Source organism: Anguilla rostrata, chromosome 4 (genome assembly GCF_018555375.3).
Source record: "Anguilla rostrata isolate EN2019 chromosome 4, ASM1855537v3, whole genome shotgun sequence".
Classification (NCBI taxonomy): domain Eukaryota; kingdom Metazoa; phylum Chordata; class Actinopteri; order Anguilliformes; family Anguillidae; genus Anguilla; species Anguilla rostrata.
The window spans coordinates 46300482-46323832 of record NC_057936.1 but is presented as its reverse complement, the minus strand read 5'-3'; the positions used below and the strand labels follow the sequence as shown (position 1 = coordinate 46323832).

The 23351-nt window shown below is 40.2% G+C and overlaps 1 protein-coding gene across 2 annotated transcripts in view; it reads right to left on the bottom strand.

Annotated features, from left to right (window-relative positions):
• The window catches only part of ptprn2 (protein tyrosine phosphatase receptor type N2), a 218206-nt gene that overhangs the window by 10221 nt on the left and 184634 nt on the right, over nucleotides 1-23351 (bottom strand). For both annotated transcript variants that reach the window (XM_064332770.1, XM_064332769.1), the window contains 6 exons: nucleotides 15314-15461; nucleotides 13540-13613; nucleotides 8158-8235; nucleotides 3477-3596; nucleotides 2563-2729; nucleotides 98-151 (listed from right to left, as the gene is read on the bottom strand). In XM_064332770.1, the coding sequence (XP_064188840.1) occupies nucleotides 98-151; nucleotides 2563-2729; nucleotides 3477-3596; nucleotides 8158-8235; nucleotides 13540-13613; nucleotides 15314-15461 (641 nt within the window). The remainder of the gene's footprint in view (nucleotides 1-97; nucleotides 152-2562; nucleotides 2730-3476; nucleotides 3597-8157; nucleotides 8236-13539; nucleotides 13614-15313; nucleotides 15462-23351) is intronic.

Here is a 23351-nt window from a genome sequence, read left to right as displayed (position 1 = left end):
TTATACAGTACTTAGCATCCATTATAGATGAGTAAATCCCTCCAAATAAATGGCGCTTCATAGTCTTTCAACAACAAAAGTCTTTCTTTATACTTGCCTGCAATGGACAATTATTGGACAAGACCGACCTCTGTAGCACTTGTTAACTTTTCTGCAATAAAACAGATACAAAAAAAATCATAAATATTACGTTTCAAAATTTATATACTATATATTTTCAACTAAATTTGAGAATGAGTGAAAATGTTTATTTTACTGATTCATACTCATTTTTCCTCTCCACAATTACATGCTTAAAAAAATAGGGGCTACTTATTGAAAGAGAGCACATCTGAAAAATGTTAGGAACAATAGCCAAACTGGAACCCCAGTCCATCCCATGTCAATCAAAATAATTTGAAGAGGAAAAAAGTCCATGTTCCACAATTAAAACAAATGAATAGCATTTTAAAATCTACATTGGGACATGCCATTACAGGAATGATTGATGCCATGGTGACATATTGTCACTCACAGTGCATTAACCTTGCACAATTAACAATGTTACACACTTGCACAATGGCGAGGGGGCAAAACTCCTTTTAGAGGAACCAGTTTAATTTGCTTAACTGCCTGTTGCCATGGACACCCACTACACTGGATTCTGTCCACTTTTCACTTTCTTAAATGAAATAAGATTTTTTTTTTTTTTTTTTAGTTTAAAGCTCATTAAGTAGGAATGTCAGGGAGACAGTACTTCCAATATTTCTAAAGAATCCTTAGCTTTATGCAATTTTTAATGATTTCAAAAGAATTAATTAAATATGAAAATGTTTTAGGGGATATTTAATGGATGAGAAAAGTATGGGCTAAAGAATGGGCTATATATTAATACAAAAGGATGTATCGTTAAAAAACAAAGCAAATTAATTTGAGAAAACCACAAAATAAATCTGCACTTAAAGGATCATTTATATTATGACTTTATATGGTCCTTGACATTCCTGCTGAAATGCTTGAATTAAGAATCAAAAGTATTTATGTTTTTAAGTTTGTCCTTAACAAAAACAAAATGGAAATCACAAAGATACCCACCAAGACAGCAGTCAATAAACAAGCAAACAAACAAAACTTATTATAAAGGCAAGCAATTATTGATACAAACCAGATGTTTAGTTCACTGAGAGTAAAATAAAAAGGACTCATCATGCAAATCAAGGGCAAGCAAAGGTCAAAGGTCGTTAGAGGCTGTGGAAAGTTTCCCACAAGGCCCCGGCTGCAGAGTCACAGTTTCCAATGATCACTTTTGTGACTATGCAACTGGGCTCATATTACTAGCTGCAACATCACAAAAATGACACTGGCAACCGCTAATTAGCTGGCCAAAAAAAAAAAAAAAAAGTAAAAGTGCGCTCATTTGAATGTGAGTTGTGTTAGTAAACACTGCAGCACGCAGAGAGAAATTAAGGCGCAATTTATCCTTTAAAAAGCCCCTGCATGTAACTCTAATTATCCTTTAGCTTAGCAATCTTTCTTTAAAGTGCAAATGTGCTCCCCATAGGCTTAAGAAAATATTTAATTAGACGTGTCAACATGAGATGTACAAGCTCATCTGATGCCAATTTGCTGAAATTGTGTGTGTGTATGTGTGAGTGAGTGTGTGTGTAGGCAGAAATAATTTAAAACAGTATAACTATTGTTAAAAAACAAGTACAAGTGAAGTCAAACTAATAAGGCTGGTAGCTGGTAGTGCAGTGGTGAAAGCATTACATTCTGCAACACAAAGCTGCTACCCACACATATATGCCCAGTTATAACAGCAGTAGTCATTAAAACTGGCTGGATTTGGACAGAGACTCTGCACATTGCAGAGCCCTTAATATTCATGTGACTATCCTTGTTCAACATAATATAAAACAGGAAAGCATCTTAAGGTGCCTGTTTCCTGGTAAATATTGTTTCCCCATTATCCACAACACATACAGCACAGTAGATTCAAACTTCCTGCTCCGTGTGGCATATTGTGCAGGGCATTATCACTTCCTGTTAGCGGTATGTAATGCTGCACATCCTCACTTCCTGTTAGCCTAATGGATTATTGTACAGTCTCATTTCCTGTCAACCTTATTATATACTGCTGTTCCATCCTCACTTCCTGTTACTGCTGTCCATTCACATTTGGAGGATGATTTCAGGTCTTACAATTTTCCCAGAGGGCCTGTTACATTCTTATTAGAGTGGCCTACAACAATTCAGTCACTGGCTTTGCTGAAGTTTTCTTTGCAAGTGACAATTTGTGTTTAATGGGATGCTTGGCTAAGGATTGTTGTACTATGTGGAGATTTGACATTGGGTATGAGACAGGTGGAAAGCCAGCAATGAAAGGATTGGTGCGAAGCCACAGGTCTTGTTAAAACACCATTCACAGTTTTACCAAAGGAAAAGAAAAGGATAAAAGGACCAGAGGTAAAGCAATAAAAAACACTCACAAAGGAATTGATTTGTAGCCTTCACATGATTAAACCAAAAGCAAGTAAAGCCCTGCTGAGCAGGTGTTGCCCACTGCTCTGCAAGCAGTTGTACCTGCGGAAGTCCAGGAGAGTTCTCGCTGAATCCGGAACATTCTGGTTCAGCCAAGTCAAGAAGTGAAACTGAGTCACCGTGCGTGTCTCATTTGTCTGCAGGTTCTTTAGGTAGAAACTCCGCACCAGAAAGTCCTCACACCAAATGTGCTCCGACACCAGGTTCACCTTCAGTGGAGAAAAAGTGAGTTGCATAAGCTCTGACCCAAGTATCAGCGCCTCTGTGTATGAAAATGGAGCATACATGCTGAACTAGAACTAAAAATAGTTGTTCATTAAATTTGACATTTATCAAAAATGTGTTTTGGGCAGTATTTATGCTGATATATTTGAAGGTAAATTTTTTTGGTCAAAGATACAGGATGAGAGTTGTGCTTGAACCTGCTACTTCACAGTATTGCCCTCTAATAACATTGGACAATGAATAATGAGATGATGCTCTATGTGCCTACACATAACCTGAACATTTTGAAATTTTCTGTAGTTTTGAAAAAACAACACATGAAATTGACTGGTCATTTCCCACAGAACAATAAGTGAAATGACCGATATAAACAGCCTCTGGGATTGGGTACTCTGAAAGACAGATTTAGCTAGCCTTACATAATTTTCTACCAACATCACACAGAGTTTGCTTATGGTTGAAATGAAAATGTTGTGTAACCTGCAAAAACAAAAAACGAAACAACAAAAAAGCCAGCAAAGGTTCAAAAAAATGACTAACTAGAATGATTAATGCCATTATACTCATAATTTCATGCTGTTAGTTTGGATTCCAGACTGCATCATACGTAACACCCTAGAAAAGCAACAATAAAACCATCTGGTAGATTGCAGATAAATTAATAACATTAATAAAAAACTGATTTAAAAAAAAGCAAACAGACACTCCCATAGGCAGTCTCTCATAGGCACCTCGTAAATGTGGTAGAGGTTCGAGCCCTCGTCCGGCCAGTAGTGGTAGCTCTGCTTGACTCCATTCTCAGCGACAGGCGTCAGCATGACAATGACCACGCAGCCGCTCTCCCACACCATCTGCGGACAACAGAGAACGGGGCCCACGGCCGCAGTGTGACTGGCTAGTTACCGCACGCGGCGCGGCGGCTCCAAACGCACCCACCCACCCACACCCAGAGCACAGAGCCGGTCCCACCACACAGCCTCATTATGCCTCCGCTTCAAAAACTCATTTCATAAAATACATGCAAAAAAAATAATAAAAGAAAAAAAAAAACATGAAATTTGAAGCATTTGGTTCATGAATGCTCTAATGCCGGAGTCTCGTGTATTTCATGTACTTTTGCCTCCATCCTTCCAGGGAAAATAGACGGTTTAAGGTCAGACAGCAATGCTTTGCATTTAAATAAGAATCATACAGTGCCATTTGGTTCGAAATCAGTTTTATATTTGTTGGGTTAGTGTTTTGAACAAATTTCCATTATCATGCTCTCATCACACCACTAAAAGGCCCAAGGAATCACCGGTCCTGTGCAATTTATGCTTTCTTAAGACAACACTGGTCAAGAGTACAGGCCTCACACAGTGCATAGCCAGACACTGCCTAAGAATGCATACCTAAATCTACAACAAGTTAGGGTGGAAAAACCTCTCCTCTTCCCTAAGGCATTTAAAATAGCACAATTGCCATGGTTAATTAGCACAATTTAGTGAGCATTTTTTAAAAGACATAGGCTAACTTAGGCCATAAAAATAAAACAATCAACAAAAAACACAGTGGCAACAAATATAAAATAATCACACAATTACACAAAAATCACAAAGATTCCACCAAGGATAAACCCCATGGTTCATGAACTGCATGTATACAGGACGAGATGGCAAAAGAACCATGGAGAAAAGCCCAACTAAAGAATTATCTGTTTTTTTAGGAATTAAGACATGTTATGGGAGGGGTGAAAAAGAAATCGAATGAACCCTTTCCAAAATGACAAAATAAAATGAAAGACCAAACAGTTTTTGCTGTAATATTCCTTCACTTTTTTGAAAGTTTATATAATTTTTCCTCCTTATCATTAGAATTTTAGAATATTTCATCAATTTATTTAATAAAGGATAATTTATCAATTTCAATATTATAAGCAGTATTGCTTGGGCTGCTGTAGTTTTTGAAAAAATAAATTCTGTAAAGACAGTCATTTCCTCAATTTCTCACAAGATCTTTTAACAGAAATTCTATGTAAAACTAATCTCTTTTACAAAGATATTTGATTCAACTGAAAGAACTTTAAACATGATGCTCATCTTTAAACATTTATTCAATCCAATCAAAGTTTCATCATTACTTATCAGACTTCAGTTTAACAAAACAAATTCATATTCTGCTTTTCACAACTAATATCTAAGTAAGTTCTAAACTAGTAATTCTGACATTTTTCACCAGGCACCTAAATAAATGTTGCATCCATTCTAGTTAAGGTGATATCACACAGAGGTAATTGTATTTTGCATACATAATGTACTAAATTGTGGCAATTCAAGTTACACATTTACATAATTTACAACTAAAAAATTGTTACAAAACACAGGCAATGTTAGAGGGATAGGGACCTTAGTCTATTTAAACTCTGAAATGTATTAAATGCATTTTTAATGCATTTCAGTGATGTAACTGAAGTAAAAAATGATGTCCAGCTTGATACTTTCAGATGTACTGGTCTAAGCTGAAAGCCTAAATATCATTTAAAATAAATGACCAAGAAGTCATAATAGTCAAAATGTGAACTTGAGGAGAACAGACCATGCATCCATTTAATCTTGTCATTTTGCCCAGAGGGTCTAGAGAGCATCCAGTACTGACTGAAGCCTGGTCTTTGATCACTGCAGGGATCTGCACTTTCACTACAAGTCCTCATAAGCTCTTCTGAGAATTATTGACCGTCTACTTGAAAAACATGTTTCAATGAGAAATTTACCTAATTACACTGTTTTTCTGCTGTCCAAACTCAATCTTAGCTGTATTAATCCATTTCTAAACTATAAAAAAATTAAATTAAATTAAACAGAATAAATGAGTTGTACAGTAATCATTTTAGTGTGGGTCCCTTGTACACTCCAGTTAATGACTTTAAAACCACTTACAAACATTATTGCTTAAAAGCTCAGAATAAAAGACCAAACCAAATACCTACCTATTAACTCCACGAACAGGCGGCTTTTCAATGGACACAGTAAACTACCTAGAAGTCATTTTTCACTGCCTTTAAAAAAAATAATGCTGTTCCAAATTTGGTGTAATGTGCTGATTGGCTTGTTCAATAAGCTGTAGGAAGATTGAAAATAACTGCTGTATAACTGGAGTAATCATGTAGACTGAATAAAAAGAGTGCAGGCTGCAGGGGGGGTGGGGGGTGTTAGGGTGTTTTTGGTTATGCGGGGGCGAGGATTATAAAGAGCTTTTCAAAGACCAGTGAGAGCCCTGTTTGATTAGAGTGGCCTTGTCCATGTTACATTATTTTCAGGGGTGCAGACACAGTTTTACCACAGGCAGAAGGTTAGCACAGTCTCTGTGCCCGCATATTAAAATCACTTACCCCTGAACTAAAAAAATTATAATAATCATTATTTTACTGTTTTATCAGTGACAAACAGCAGAGATATTCGAAGAGGACTTCAATGGCACCTGAGGGTTTCAATGACAAAATAATGCCAAGGAACGGCTTTGATTAAGGTAATGTGGATTTAGAAATCACCACTGTAGGGTCACTGAAACTGACACTGTCAATCACACTGAATATTCTTGAGAGCCAGTTTTCTAATGCATATGCATTTGTTTCAGGAAACTGTTAATTCACTTTAGGTTTTATGTGAAAATGCATTACACCACAGATGCTATACCATAATTTAAAGGTACAAGGTGAGTTTTAACCATATTTTCCTATGAATACACCTTCATGTTGATGCTTAATATATAAACTTTCTCCTTCGCATCTGTTTGAAACATTGAAATGTGGGCAAAATCAAACAAACAAAGAGCAGAAAAAGAACTTCAAAAAACTTCCAAAACCTGACAAAAAACTTCCAAATAACTGACAACGTATACATGTTGCAAACCACATTTAACGAAAACCAGGATAATAACAGAAATTTTAACACTGAAAGATAATGCTGCAGATTTTTTCAATAACACAGCACACTCTCAGACTTGCGACTTGTGATTAATTCTAGCAGTATCAGACATTCTGATAAAGAGAACAACCCATTTCAAATATGAATATTCAATTCAACTCAACACATTACAAACAATAAAGAAAAACTGCCAGCAACCTGCAAACATAAGGAACCCCCACAATAGCAATGAATTTGGAACCCCCACAATGGGAATGGATTTGGTTAACACTGCTCTCAGTTCGGACTGTTCTGCGTCTCTCGGTCTTTGAGCCGGCTTTGTGCTCTTTTTGTAAAAGGCTCCTCTTCTACCAGTATGAAAATAGAGTATTCTGTTCTGGTTTTTAAGGTGTTACCGAGGTCTTTTCTGAACTCACAGGCACATGGACCCTAATGCCACCACAACCGCACCTGAACAGGCTAACAGCTGACCTCTAAATCAATGCTCACGTCTCCCTGACAACGCGTCGGGTTTGATGGTTTCTGCTGCGGCACAGGTGCAACGACCCCCTTAATTACTGTACGACGTTACCATTAAAGAATCATTTGATAGCTAGGCCATGATCTAAAGATACTAACCTTGCCTTATGTTTTTGTCCGACGTGACTTGTGAATTCTGTTTATCGCACCATTAAATGACTGGCGATAGGCACAGATTCATCAGCTAAACATGGAATTTCCTGAGGAATATTTGTGCTCTTCCATGTTGCTTTAAATAAGCTAAACTGAATTCTGAATCACAAGTGGAATTCTTTAGTACACAATTGTTCAAACATCTCTGGTTGTAGATCATGGCTGGTTTATTAACACATAATGAACAAAACAAGATCCGTTCCTCTGATTTAAAGCAGTCAGGAGATATCAAACACCATTATCACTGTTGGAAGTTCAGGAAGGGCCTTCTTTGTGATCAAAAAGTATTTGTATTTTTATTCTGGAGCATCTAACTGCTCAAAGTCATTCATTGCTGAGAATGAAGTCACCTAAAATGAATGTTTATTTGTATATTTAACATCATTTATCGGAGATGACAGGCATCAAGTTACCTTCTACTCCAAGACGACCTTTAATTCTTGTCACCCTACAATGCATTTAATTAACTCCATTGTGAGGCCACTGTTATTTTACTTTTACACTGTAAAAGCTAATACATAGCGCTGTTGATAATATTTGCTTCTGAATATTCTATATAAAAATAACTGGTCACAGTGTTGGAGAACCTTTACTGTATACTATCTCCAAATCTGTACATAAACCATGAATGATCTTAAGTCGCCCATTGGCTGCATAAACCTGTAGCACAAGGATATAGCTCAGTACCCCTTCATCCATTTTAGCCCTGAGGTCTCCTACACCCTATACTTTTTTTGAGGCCAGTTTTGGCTGCAACCTGCTGAACATACAGGATGGAAACCTAGCTAACAAAACTAGCAGCTGTGTAACAGGTAGAAGACAGGTGGCTTCACTGTACCTGCCAAAAATCGGCGACGGTGGATGGCAGTGGACCCTGTGTGGCGATATAGGCTGGGTTGCGAGGATCATGGTCCATCTGTGTGAGGAAGAGGATACATTGTGTGAGGAAGGGGATACACTGAATGAGAAAGGGGATACACTGTGTGAGGAAGGGGATACACTGTGTGAGGAAGAGGATACACTGTGTGAGAAAGAGGAAACACTATGTGAGAAAGGGGAAACACTGTGTGAGGAAGAGGATACACTGTGTGAGAAAGGGGAAACACTGTGTGAGGAAGAGGATACACTGTGTGAGAAAGGGGAAACACTGTGTGAGGAAGAGGATACACTGTGTGAGAAAGGGGAAACACTGTGTTAGGAAGAGGATACAAAGAGACACTGTAAATGGGACCACTATGATGTGCACTGACTGAATGAATTCTACTCAATTCTATACCAGAAAGAATTTCAATATATCAGACAATCGACAGACCTTCAACCAATGTGATCATCTTTGTTTCCTTGACAACCGGAGTGGGGTGGGGGGGGGGGGGGGGGGGCGGAGTGGTGTTATGTGGTGTTAACAGTGCTTGATACATTTAGGCATCGTTAAAGGTCAATGGATTAGACACGGATCTCTTCATCCTACCTGATGTACAGCATATTCCCTGTCTGTAAAAAGTACATAATCCAAGTATATACTGAACATAATTGAAAGTACATGTCTACCACTGCTATGCACAAAAGCACCTTGTTAATTAGCGTTGCTAATATTAGTAATATTTCTTCATACAGAAAGAGAGCAATCATTATAAGCTACGGAGTACAGTGAGTCTTTGTACCCGCTCAGGTTTAATGAGATTCGCCATTATAACTCCCTCATAAAAGATTTATTTATTTTTTTGGTTGTTTTCTGTGAGGAATTTATCCAATCAGGCACGGATTTCGGGTGGATTTGAGAAGGCATGCCGCAAGCTGTCAAGGAGAGGAAACGGCTGCGGCGCTGCTCCCTGCTCTGAAGAGGCCGGAGATAATCAGACAAGGCCGGGAGAGAGGCAGCCTTCTGTCCGCTCCCCATTCAAAGCATGACCGCTCTTTCATATTCATGATTAAAGTAAACCTGGAGAGCAAAATGGCCTCCCTAATCAAAGGCGGGAGGGAGGCCTGACGGAGCGGCTCCTCAAAAAGCAGCTCAGAGCGCGAGCTGCAAACCCCAGGGTCTGGTCAACATCCGTCCTTAAATATGAATCCCAGTCGAGTGGAAACGTTTCTTTCTTCATTCTGGTTCAGCGATCGGCAAAACAAATGTGTTCGTTTTGAAAAAGGGGGACGCTTGTGTCGCAATTTTACAGCATCTCAAATTCAGTACGGCATCCTGTCCTGCCGGTTTGAGGACTCAAATAGAAATATTCCAAAACAAAACCAGACCCAATCTAATAATTATGCCAATAAAATTCCATTGCACAATACGGAAGAACAAATGTTTAAATTGGGGGGAGGGGGGATAACAAAAACAAAATAAAAATAAGTTTGTCATTTCTAAACCCCTGGGAAACAATGCTTTGTACATAATTAGTTTTAAATAGAAAGCAAGGGCTATTATAATGAGCTGGATGCTATTTCAGTAGCTCTGTTCTAATTTGGAGAGCAACACCGCGTGACCATCAATCTTACACGCTCGAAAGCATTGTGGCAGTTAAATGGGGGGAACCCAAGCATTAAGCTCAATGTTGTGTCTGCATATTAAATGCATTGCTTACCAGAAAACTACAGTTGGTTGGGGAAAAAAAAATGCAGGGCAGTCAGTGAATCTGCAAAGGTTGTGTGTTGGATTAAGGCGGTGGGGCGGTGGAGTCTCATTAGCCAGGCGAGTGTGTCAGTGCGCTCTTTGTCTGTCGCTGCTCTGGACAGGACCGCGATGGCTCAGAAACCAGCGGCCATTTCCGGTGTCGCGAGCCGGACAATAAGTGACAGAAACGCACGCCTCTTACGCGGTAAATGAGAGCCACTACATGGAAGCCGTAATTGTGCGATGGACTAATCCGGCTCAGAACAATTAATGGAAGGACGGCCATTTGTGTGTACGAAACGTGGCCCTGATCTCTTCTTTTTCGTGAACTACAGTAATGGAGGTTTTACATTAACTGATTTACCCAGAGGATCTCTTCTGTGAACGCTTAATTGCAGTCCGTACAAATAAAAAATGTGGAAGGGCTAATATTCGAGCTAGGACAAGCACGGTAAAAGGGACTGTAATTAAAATAATACTAGAAAAGGCAACAATCCAAGATTGTGTGCTCTGACGCTAATCTTGCTTTTAAAGGCTCACTAATACACTGTGGCTGAATGAAAGACAGGTCGACTAAAAGAAGATTCAAGGTAATACAAGACTGTGGCACTGTAATTTCCTGCATTTCTCAGATGACAGTTTTTAAATGACAGAGCTGTTCTAGAATGGATTCAGTTCAAGGACCCAGGCAGCATCATTGTGACATCTCTGCATGGACACAAGGGCTTTGACATGAAAGTAAGGAGATATGCTGTTTAAAAAAAAAAAACACATCAGGAATAGGCAATCCATAGCAAGAACGAAATCTGAAAAACTCCATACACAACAGGTTCTACGAAGCATTTCTTTTTCATTTAGCACAAGGACCAATTTGTCTGCAGGTGCAGTCAACACTACTCTTTGAAAGAAACAGAGAAGGTAGATGGGGGGGTTGGTGGCAGTGGGCAGGGACCATGTCACTCATAAAACACAAATGAGACCAACCAAAAGTACCCACACTGCAATAAAGTATTAATTATGTTTTTTATAGCAACTGGGAAAAAAATGGATCTGATTGTCAGTATGCAGAAGTTGCTGTGTGACAACAGTCACATGTGGGTAAATACGGCAAATCATACAAATGCATAAAGACATTGACAGCAAGCTTCTTTAATTTGAGCTAAAACAGCAGGGCACGAGAATCATTTGGAAATATCATTGAGCACATATCCATATCAAGCACATCTCAGTCAGTTTGAGATAAAGAACAGAAGGGACACAGTCCATGGACACAGCTGGGTTATTTTCACAAGATCTCAACTCATCAGGTTCAGACTGGGCACTCCAGGGGTGACCATTCCAGCTACTGATAAAAGCACAAAATGTGCACACTTCATCTGTTCCCAAATTCAGCCGCACAGCAATATGATTTATCCTTGCCTCTTAGAACTAATTTCTAGTAAATTCAATTCAAGGAAATTACAAAGTGCATTTATATTTATTTTTTTACATCTCTTAGAACATTGTTCAAATACTGCTGACTACATTCTGTTATTCACTCAAAATCATTACTCCCAGAGAAGGACACATTTCATTGTGGTTAGATTGAATCTACACCCTGATCTTGAGCTGAGATGCAGTTGAGCCTGAAGGTAAAAGTCTTTACACTAAAAACCAAAGACTAAGAACAAGAGACCAAGATTAAGTCAAAGATAGAAAACAGGTGGCTGGCATGTTCAGGCTAAGAGCAAAGACTGTGGTGATGGTATAAGATACACAGAGCGCACACAACCAGAATTCTATCTGTTATTATCAGATTTCTGCTCGATCATGATACCAATGGGAGAGAATTAAATGCTTGCTTCTGTGTTTCCATGTTAGGTAACATTTGTGACAGCACAGATTTTATGTGTAGAGCGACTATAGAATGATAGAGTGTAAATCAAAAACTTTTTCTAAATATTTCCACAGTAACTGATGTAGAAGTGTAGAAATTTTGCTTTCTCTGCTGTCATTACGTGACATCACATCAGATCCTGTGGCTGTAACTATATAATTGGAACATTCCACCCACGTGGTGTGAATGTTTGTACTGATTTCAATGTGTAGACAGTCCAGTCCACAACTCCCTGGAGCCCAGATCTGCCACCTGATGAGGTCTTTAACTGCCCTTCAATAACTGGCCCCCTTCACCCAGACCAAAATGGCCCAAATATACAGTATATATAAGACTCCCGAAGAGAAAAAAAAAAACATTTCCCGAAGCGATGTGGTTTAACAGGTGTGTGTGGCTGTGAGGGAGCTGAGCTCTGGATGTGAGCGTGTCAGTCTGCCCCAGAATGGCGACAGCAGTCTCCCCCTTCGCCTCCACAAACCCAGATTCCAAGGAAAAGATTATACGCTATTTACTTGTGGACCATTTCCCTGATGCTTAATGAGGACAAAGTACAATCATTGACAGATATAATTATCACAATTCTGCTGTGCGCAGCCAGTGCCTCCTTGTGCTGTAATTACAGGCCTCTATTCCGCACGGCTGTAGATCGCTCAGAACTTCTCTGCTTCTGTCTGGTATTAACGTCGAGGTTGGGGGTTGAGGGGTCGACGTTGGGGGTTGTGGGGGTGGGAAGGGGCAGCGGTTTGCTCGGCTTGCCTTCTGCTCCATGGCAAATGCTTTCTCTAAACAAAATTTGACGTTTTGTGATGTCAGATTGTGAAAAGGTTGGCAATTGCTGAGTACTGTACTATCTAGTATCGCTATATCATATACTATAGATATAGATACGGCGTGTCCATTTGTACGACCGGACGCACTGATATTTGAGAACCCGAGAAAGAGATTTTCAGGAGTACAACTTGATTGGGGGAAATAAAGGTCTAACACCGTGGGGCGTTTACAGGGAGCTTCACCCCTCTCACATCACACTGAAAGCAGCACGCATCTATTCTCAGAACTCCCATTGTTTGGGTTCAGTGGACGGACGCCGGTGCAATGCAGCTTGTTATTTCCATCGTTTTCAGCCTTCGCTGTTTAAAATGGGGGTTGCTGGTGCAGTAGGGTATGGGATCTCGGCTCCTCTCTCAGACTCCTGCATTTGAAATGCATAGTTTCCTGTTCTTTTAATGGAATCTCTTTCTGTCACAGCCTCTGGGGAAATCATAAACTGCATTTATTTTGCCACATTTAAAAAGTGCCAGCATTTTTCCGCCAGATGTGTTCAGAAACCAAATCCATTGTTGCTTCTGTTTTAGATTTATTTTTGATTTTGGAGGAATATACGGTATTAATCTATAGATAAAAAAAATGTATGAATTATGTACTCCTTTGCGCGTGACGGTTTCATGATGAGTTCAGGCTAAAAATCCATCAAAAAATCCCAAAATTCATCTCACTGGAGCGTGCATTAGGCCACATTAAAAGTGGTCACTATTGTCTGTCGAGGTACATTAAGCATGAGAGTTAAAAAAATAAAAATAAAAAGTACATTATAGAACCACCTGATGAATCCTGCTCTCCTTCATTTCCAGACAAATATTCATAACACAATAACTCAATAAATCATTATTTTTTATAATACTACTGTAAATACAATATATCTCCTGCAATAATTATGCATGTGGATATATACTCACAATTGGGCTGGCGTTTATGTAATCTGAATTTCCAAGGTTGTTTTCTGCCTTCAAGGCTATCCTGCAGTGGTCATCTGAAATACACAAATAAAGCATTTACCATCCCATCACAACACTGTTGACTGTAAAGTACATTAACACTTGCAATGGGATTTAAGTGTACAGTTGATGCATAATTCATGATTATCAGATTACTGTGCATTGATGCACCCCATAAAGGGATGCTTTATGGTGGAGGTCACGAGCGTCAATAGGGCAACACAAAAAATACATAAACCACTGGAGAAACGCTAAACTTTGAAAAGTAAAGATGTAAGAGTAATATAAATAAGTTATAACTGAAATATCTACAGTGAATGAATGCTCTGTTTTTGGTATACTGTATCTGTTCAATATCTCTGAGGGAATTGTTCTGCTAGCACATTTCCAAAGAGCACGATTTCACCGCCCAGTCAAAACGAGGGGCTAATAAATGAAAAAGTGCGGAGAAGAAGAGAGGAGAGCATATTGACTCAGCCACACGCAAACTCAAAGGCTGCTCTCTCCCATGCACTTTAAAAAAAGGCATTCTCTGTCTCTGATGCAATTACGACTGTGCTGTGGGAGGGGCTTGCCGAGTGGGCGGAGCTCCACGTCCCATGCCCCACACCCCTTGTCCCACACTGTGTCACATTCCAAACCACATGCTCCACGTTCAGCAAAACCCCAAGCCCCATATCCGACACCCCACGCCTCACACCTCACACCCTACACCCCACGCCTCAAACCCCACACCCCAAATCCCATGGCAGACCTACTCCAACATCGATGAGCCAGCATCAACTTCAGTGTCACTGTTGTGGTGATACAGAGTTTTATAAGAAGGGGTTTCTTATGAGATTGTTATTGGATGAGTTAATGTGAGGACGATGGGAATTAAATTTTGTAATTGAAATCTGTTTTCATACAGATACAAAATGGCAAATTTATTTCCTGAGCTGCTTTCAGACCCAATGTTCACAACAACTGATTTTTTAAATTCCGTTGGCCATTTTTTTAAAGACACAATGCTTAATTACTTCACTGACCCTTGCTGGATTAACAACAGATTTAGGCACCTTCAAGCAACTCTGTCCACATCAACACACCAGGTACGACTGCAATATGATTGGCTTCCTCACCAGCTTCATTTGAGAGGCTGCATAACTATGATATGTTTCAAACTTAAAGCTAAGCCAGTCCTGGAAAACCAGCTGCCAGCTTTTGGTTCCAGTGATTTCTTTTCCTTTCTCATTGGCAGTCTGCATTTCTCGCGGTAACACATGAGCTGTTCGGGCAAAGTGAAAGTCGTTACAGGGAGTCCAGCTCGAAATTACCCAACTATACATGCAGAGGCAGAACACTGTAGAAAAAACTGTCTTTATGGTAAAATGTAAAAAATTTACAGGATTTCATTGTTTTTTGAAAACACTGTCAAAGCCATGCAGAATAACAGCAACGACTCATGATTTAATGGCCATTCCATAAAAGAACACGATTTATACAGTGTTTTCCCTTCATTAAAATGTTTTTCACTGGCAACGCTACTGCCAGTCTTTTCACTGTTTTTTATGGGACATTTTTTACAATGCACCCGAGCGATGAGTCGAAATAAACACGTAAGAAATTGTTTTGGTTGATTGAATTAAGCAGGTTCACAATAAGAGGCTCTGAACACCAAAAAAAAAAAAAAAAAAGCAGTGAGATCGGACGTGCTTCTGGCTACGGAGAGACGGCAGGGTAAAGCTGCACTTACACACGACCACCGCTTCTGAGCGGTTCTTTTTGCCATTCTGGTCCTTAAGGCCGACGGTGCAGCCGTTGGGCTCGGCCTGGTAGCTGCACAGGGCCTCCCACTCTTTCTCCAGCCGGTTCTTGTTCTTCAAGTGGTCCTCCATGTAAGTCTGGGTAGCGAAGGACAAAGACAGCCCATGTAAATCAGACCCCGCGGTATGTAAGCCTTCGTTTGGAGCGTCGACGTATCAAACAAGAGCCCGGGAGAGGGAAGGATGAAGTGCAGGCAGGCAAGGTCAGCGTTTTGTGTGGGGCTCAGGGGAGGCATTGAGCCTCCCCTTTTATCAGGCCACGTAAAAAAACACTGGCGGAGAACCTCTTCAGGTTCCTCATAAAACTTTCTTTACAAGTAAATCTGATACACACAACTTCATACCCCTGCCCATAGCTGGTATTAAATGCATTTGTGTGTGTGTGTGTGTGTGTGTGTGTGCATTTGTGCGAATATTTGCCTGAGGTTTTGAGTATGGCCTCTACATAAAGACACGCTGCATTTAATTTTTACATTTTTTTTACTGTAGCAGTGAAAGCTCCACCTGTCCACATAGAACCGAAACACCAATCCCCCCGTCAACCTGACGGCATCCGGCCATGATCCAGCCAGCAGAATGCTTATCGCGTCCCCCTTCCCACCTCAGAGCAACACGCGGCGAGAGGAAGACCAACAATCGCGCGCAATTAAGATTACCCAACGGTTTTTTTTTTTTGCCATTCGAAAAATACTTCAGGGTGATTCAATCACCCCTTTTACCGCTTGTGAAACCGCTGATAAGATTGTCTGTTTTTAAGCTGCCGTGCTGAGACGCAGAAATTGAATTCACTGGAGACAAAAGGGAGGGGGGATCAGCTCGTCTGAAAAAACTGGGACCGGCCTGAGTCAAGCTGTTTAAGAGAGACTCCGCATTGGCATGTTGTCGCTAGATAGTCCCGTCTATGGACCCCACAGGGTTAAATGATTTAGAGGGTATTGCATGAGAAAGAAGATTACACCTTTATGAACTGATTCGAAAGCTGTAACCCCCCCCCCACCCCCCAGCCCCCCAACGGGACGGCAATACCCAGTTATGGTGCCATTGTCAGAAAGAGGTTAAAACCAGGACTGCTGCTTTACCTTCCCACTGTTATGTCTCTGTTGCATTCAGATGTAATACTCTCCATCACTCACATTCTGTTTTACATCCTCCTGTTTGAAAATTGCAGAGCAGCGTGTAGGAGTTTTTAAATTCAAATAAATAAAAAAAACATCCAAATGGAGACTGGAATAATTTTTTCAAATTCGAAATGACTAAGGATGAATTCATACCTGCAGCACCATTTATAGGGCTTTGTTTGGTTTAGAAATGTTAAGGCCATCTGTATGATTCAGTCTTTTTGAGCATCCTCCCAGTCACGACACTACAATTCGATGCAAATCTAAACAGGCTAATGGTTTATCACTGACTAGACTAGACAAACCACACTCAGCCTTGATTGGAAAATTAGGTGAGTAGCTTATTTTACACTTTAACACGGAAGATTAAAAGACGCTAACAAGCAACACTCTGATCAGGGAGGCCACACATGGTAACAGGAAGCTTAACCTCAATATGACTAGCTCCTGTTTCGTACCTCTCTCTTACACTTCTTACACAACACAAAGCTGTGTAGCTTGCGTAATATTACTCAGAAACACACTACATATCATCACATTTGGATAATACGGTTACAGGTAAACGACTGAGCAGAACACATACTGCAACCCATAACAGCAAACTGCAACGTAGGATTTTATTTTATTCCTAAACGAATCATCTTGTGTTTGCAGTGAAGATAGTGTTGGGGTGTGAGAGGCCGATGAGAGGAGAAATTGTGTGACTCAGTGATTTGAATGAATCACTGTGTCTCACTAAGAAACTTACCAAGTACACCTAAGGTACGTGCAGTTTCATCTTGTATGTGTAGCTCCATCAACACTTCAAGGCTACATTCTAGTATTGTCAGCAAGACCATGTGATGCTTTTCAAGGCTACATTTTCTACTCTTGTCGATTTTATTTTTTTATACAACCGGTGCAGGATATATTTTTCTAAAATAAATTTTATAACAGCAGAAACTTCTGAATGCTACAGACTGATATACTTTTCTGTGTTTTCTGCCATACTGTGTGATAATTGCATTTCTGTGGGTGTATATCACAAAGGTCAGTTCAGTATATATATATATAAAATCCACACACAGAAATGTTAAAACAGAAAGCTTTTCTATTGTGCCGGTCAAAGGTTCCTAAACATCTGATTATGTAGGTATGGTAGGTTCTCACCTGTGGGAAGCCCCAATTGACTGAAGTAATAGGTAAGACAGAAAGGTGAAGGTTTCTCTTTGTAAGTCTTTTGCAAGATGCTCAGGTTGGGTTTGCATTGATTTTACATCGATTGTGGAGTTGCTGCCTGTGTATGAGTGTGCATACTGATCATGTTTGTTTGCAAACATTTCAAGAGGTTAACCGAAAGCAAACCAGATATTCCAACCATCTACATGACTTCACCACTAGGGATCTATACAGAAAGGTAAACACTGTGGTGTATTTGTTTGTGAATGCACATATTTGAGTACTTTTCCACAATTCATCTCCTCACTGAGGACCACCATTGCAAATTGTAGAGGGCACAAACTGGCAGAAATTTCCTCTAGAACAAAAACTCTGACGGCTGACGGAAACTCTCTCTGCCCAGGCGATGTTTGATCATCACACCTTTGCATTATATTTTTATGTCGCATCACGGCGCTCTGGAAACATGCTTCAATGTTCCAGAACTTCTCTATGTGATGCACGTATGGTTTCCACACTGCTCCAGCTATGCATAGCAGCTGATATCCATGCAGCTTTAAGTACAGCCATCGGTGACATTGAGAGAAAGTTCATTCAGTCATCCATCAACCTTGAATGGATGGCAAGAGCAGGAAAGGATTTGTACAAACAAGTGTATGAACTGTCTTCAGAATACACATTCCAAGTAGCAAAATGAAATGAGGCTGTAGCTCAGGTCACAAGAGCACTGAGCAAAGAGCTGAGAGATAAGACAGAAATCAGAAGGGTGCTAGCTCAATTAATGTAAGCTGTTAATGTAAGACTCACTATCAAAAGAAGAGTAATGCACCTGTATTAGGAACACAGCAACAGAAACCATTTCAGAAAAGCTTCTTTTTCACCGCAGGTTTGTTTTGGGTGAGCACTGCATAATTAAATTTTTTTTAAAAGTGAGAAATTATTTTTTCCTCAAGGCCCACAGTCATATCTTGGATGATTATGCAAAAAAGCACCCATTACCTCTCATGCTGCATTCATTATTTAGTAAAAACGAACTTTGATTAGAATGTACAAGCATCACTGTAATGGGGCATCTTCCTGCAGAAAGTTATTGCAATTTCCAGGTTTCACTGACACTCTGGTCAATAACCTGATTACATTTCTTTCAAGAATTGCTTTGGGGTGGTGGCTGATTTTGAGAATGCATAGGTCTATGTTATTCAGTGGAGGAGAAAGCTCAATGGGATTTAAGGTGTGCCATGCATCTCTGCTTGGAGTTGATCTAAGAAATGGCTAACAATCAGCATGGACGTGTGTGTCCAACAATGAAAAAATTCCAGAAGTCGATGAAATCAGTCAGAAAGGCATGTAGCACCCCATAGGTCTCCAAAATTGTCCCAATTTACAAAACCTACACAGTTCATGCGAGTCCGATAGGGATCAAATGTACTCTATCTGTAACTGAACATTTCATTGTATAAAAACCCAAATGCTGCCAAACAATTTTGGCAAGAGCATCTTGACACATCTCACACCGCGAAACTGATGCAATGGCGGGGGTGTGTGGTCTGGCAACGTGCCGGTCCGACTGAGCCCCGGTTCAAGCAGGGACTTTAGAACACAGAGCTCCTCCTCTCCTGATGTGCCAGAGAAAGGGATCACCATTTCTCCACGACTTCTCTCTCCCTCCTTAGTAAGTCTGTGTGGCTATCCCAGTATGCAGCCCTCCCTTCTCCCCAATCAGCTAGCTACAGCTACCACAGCACAACCATTCAGAATCAGCAGCACTAACAATCATTGTCAGCAACACTACCATTCAGAATCAGCAGCACTAACAATCATTATCAGCAACACTACCATTCATTATCAGCAGCACTAACATTCATTATCAGCATCACAACCATTTAGAATCAGCAGTACTAACATTCATTATCAGCAGCACTACCATTTAGAATCATCAGCACTAGCATTTATTATCAGCAGCACTACCATTTAGAATCAGCAGCACTAACATTCATTATCAGCAGCACTATCATCCATTATTAGCAGCACTAACACTTATTATCAGCAGCACTAGCATTCATTATCAGCAGCACTACCATTTAGAATCAGCAGCACTAGCATTCATTATCAGCAGCACTACCATTTAGAATCAGCTTCCTTACTGCCACATTGCAGCTCAAATCACCCAGGCCTGAATTCAATCAAAACCTGTCTTTCACCTGGACTTACCAACAAATAGAGGTGTCTGTATTCTACTTCCGAAACATAGCATCTCTCCGGCAGGGCAGACTAAACAACACAGCCCAAAACAGCAGCCACTCAGAACTCCGATATAAATGGACCCACATCCAGGCCGCCCGTTTACCAGGAAAATGGGCTGACAAACAAGAAAATACCTCACAACTGTGACATCTTCATACAGCTGATCACATCTCAAATCACAAAGCGAATGCCACTCATCAAATGCCAAATTTATCTCCCTCCTCCTCACGAGCCAGTTTACCACGCTGCAGCAGCGAAAGTCACATTTTAAACTGTAACAAATAGAGCATGAAAGCTGATCCTCTTTCCACAAAACTGCAGCGTTCGTATATTTCCCATGCACTCAAACACAAATCATAGCGCATTCTCCAAAAATAACTGTTGAATGTCAAGATCCCATCAACCCTTGGCAGAAACCAGACGGTGCTATCCTCTTACCAACACAAGATGCTCAGATCAAGAGCACCACGCCTTCAATACACAGATAATCCTTGGAAGCTTTTTAACACTCACGCTTGCAAAGACCTGTTCTATTTAACCCTCATTTTACAAAAACGCCAAAGTGACTGAATTTTAACATTTTCATTTATTTATTTATTTATTTGGTGGCTGAAACCAGTGACCCTTCACCGGCAGCACTGCTCTTATCTGACATCAGCTTCATCCCAGACCGCGACTGGTCTGCCCATTGTTAATGCCGAAGTAATGGGGTTTCGTAATGCGTAAAGAGATTACAGCAAGCCAATCAGGAGGCGCCGAGATCAGTGTGTTTGAGGCAAACACTCGCTAATCCCCCCTCGCTCGGCTCAGAGCTGTCAAAGGTGCTCAATGAAAATCAAAATTAAGTAATGCACTAGCAGGAGAAGTGGTGTATCAGGGTACAGCTGTGGGGACAAATATACTTGAGTTCCATCCTGGATGGCTTATGCTTAGTCCTATGTGGATAAACATTATCTGATGAAAGTATGTCCTAACCTGTAATTAATAAATATACACAGGCGGAAAAATTATGTAGCAATGCTTTTAATGTAAAATGTTGCTTTTAAAATGTGGGCCCTTCTCAAAACAGAAAGCGCTGACAGATATAAAAAAGGAAATAAAAATTGTGTTCATGACAATATCATTGTGAAAGAATACTGGTCTTTGTTTCTGCCCTAACCACAAAGATTTTAGCCATAAGAAGTTGCCTTTCATCCTTTACACGTGAAACCCTCTGTTACAGCTTTGACTGAGAAGAGGTTCCGATTTGTGCCTTTATTCTTTTAAAACATTCCTGTATCTGAATGCTTTTGTTAGAATGTAATATCATTTTATTTTTAGTGTGCAAAAATGAAAAAAAAAAAAAATTTGAAAAGCAAATAAGGTTCCCCAAATAGTACATTTAAAATGTTTAAAACTTCAGAATGGTAGTTTTAAAATCTTCAAAAAGGGCTTTTCATAAAATACCACTTTTTGGTCTCAGTCTTGCTAAGCTACAGAAATGAGAAGGACAAATACACTGAATTCAGAAAAATACTGCAATAGATGCAATTAAGGTGCAATGCACAGTTCCTCCCCACTTCAAACCCACATAGACAACTGCTCTATAAGATGCATTTCCCTCTTCTCCAATTATCCTTCCTTTTTCCTCTCTGTTCCCCGCGCATTTTCCACGATCGCGGATCCCCTTCCAGTACAGACGGGCCGACGCGCGCACACAGCGAACCGTCAGATGCTAATTTTGACGGAGGCTCATTCGCACAAGTGCATAATTCCGACAGCTAATCCACTCAGGAGAGCGTGCAATAAGCAGGGAGCCCAGCATCGCAGCCCCAGTGCAGCGGCGTCTCTCCCAGCAGCTGTTAGGGTATTCAAATCACAGGTTTCTAATGAGAATAAATGAGTAACCAAAGCATCGGAGGCCCATTGTGAATGAACACACCGCGCCGCTCTCGTTGCGAGACTATATTTAATGGATAAGTAGAATAATTACAGTGTGCTGTTTTAGGTTTCAGAACAGTGCTTCTAGTCCAATGACTTGTTCCACAGCATCACACGCCCTGGCATCGCTGCGATGTAAAAAAAAAGTGTCTGAACGTTTGCAAACATACATCTTATTCAGTAAAAAAAATGTTTGCTATTAATCATGTTCTTTATCAATTTGTTTTCTTGTTGATTTATTACCACAGTAAAAAAATAATAATAATAAAAAGAAATTGATGGAGGGTATGCATTGCTTTCAAACGCTTTCAGAACTAAAAATAAAAATCTACTGCAACTTGAGAAATGGAGGATAAAGAAACAGTTTGTGGCAAAGAGAGAAGCAAATAGTGCCTTCGATCACCAGCAGTTCCTATATTATACACATGTGCAAACACACGCAGAGCACCCAATATCAAAGTCTGAATAAACCTGCTGATGGTTTCTTAAACCTTCTTTTGAAGACTTTAGTATTGGCACAATAGTGATAAAGAGGCAAGAATCATTCAGAAATGATATCACAACAAACAAATCTTCCCGCTCAGAAATGGAATCTAATGGAAGTATACTACAATAGAATATCATTATAATGAATTATTAACATACTGCAACACTTCACAATATATGGGCAATATATACATTTCTTTCATAAATTGGCATACATTACATCACTGTTGTATTTTTGAAAATGTTTGCATATTGACAACATAATGTCTATACACGCATACAGTAGTATATGGCGTTTGTATCAGGAGCTGTCCAAGGTACTGAAATCCTCATAGCCTTGCTGTTCTACCAGATACATGGAACATGGCAAACCAATGATTTCAGCCTTTATGCGCGGACACAGAGCAAAAGCAAGAACAGTTAGCAGGGAGCAAAAACAGGACGTAGCTAACAACATTTAAGCAGTTCTATTGCCATTATAATACCCAAAATAATAATAGATGGACATGCAATAGTCCAATGACATGCAATCTCCATATAATGGCAGCTGCATTTTTTTTTTAAAAAGACAATTGATACAAAAAAAATGTAAATATAGGTGTTTGGTGCTTGAAGCATCATAGCTTTTAATTCACAGGGTTAGGGTAGCTGGTAAAATGTTCATGCTCTGCGTGTAGATCTACAGGTAGGGAAGAGGGAGAGGAGAGAGGGAAAGGTGGTATAACCCGGTGAGGGGAACACATCAGATGGCCCCGGCTGAGTCTCCAGCACTTCCTCTCAGTATTCCCCGTGCTACGCTGCTGCTTTGTATTTGCCAATATGCACACATCTAAGGTACATGCTGATCCAACCTCAGGGCGTACAGTGTCATTACGTCTCCCTTCACCTCAGCGGCTGCGCCCGCACTCCAGATAAAAACGTGCCGGGGGTCGAGCGTTCGGCCTTCCCCGCGCGACGACGGGGGCCTGCGCCTGAAATACAAACGGCTTCCTTAAAAAAGAAAAAGAAAAAAAAGCCCCGAGATTCGGATATTCATCATCTC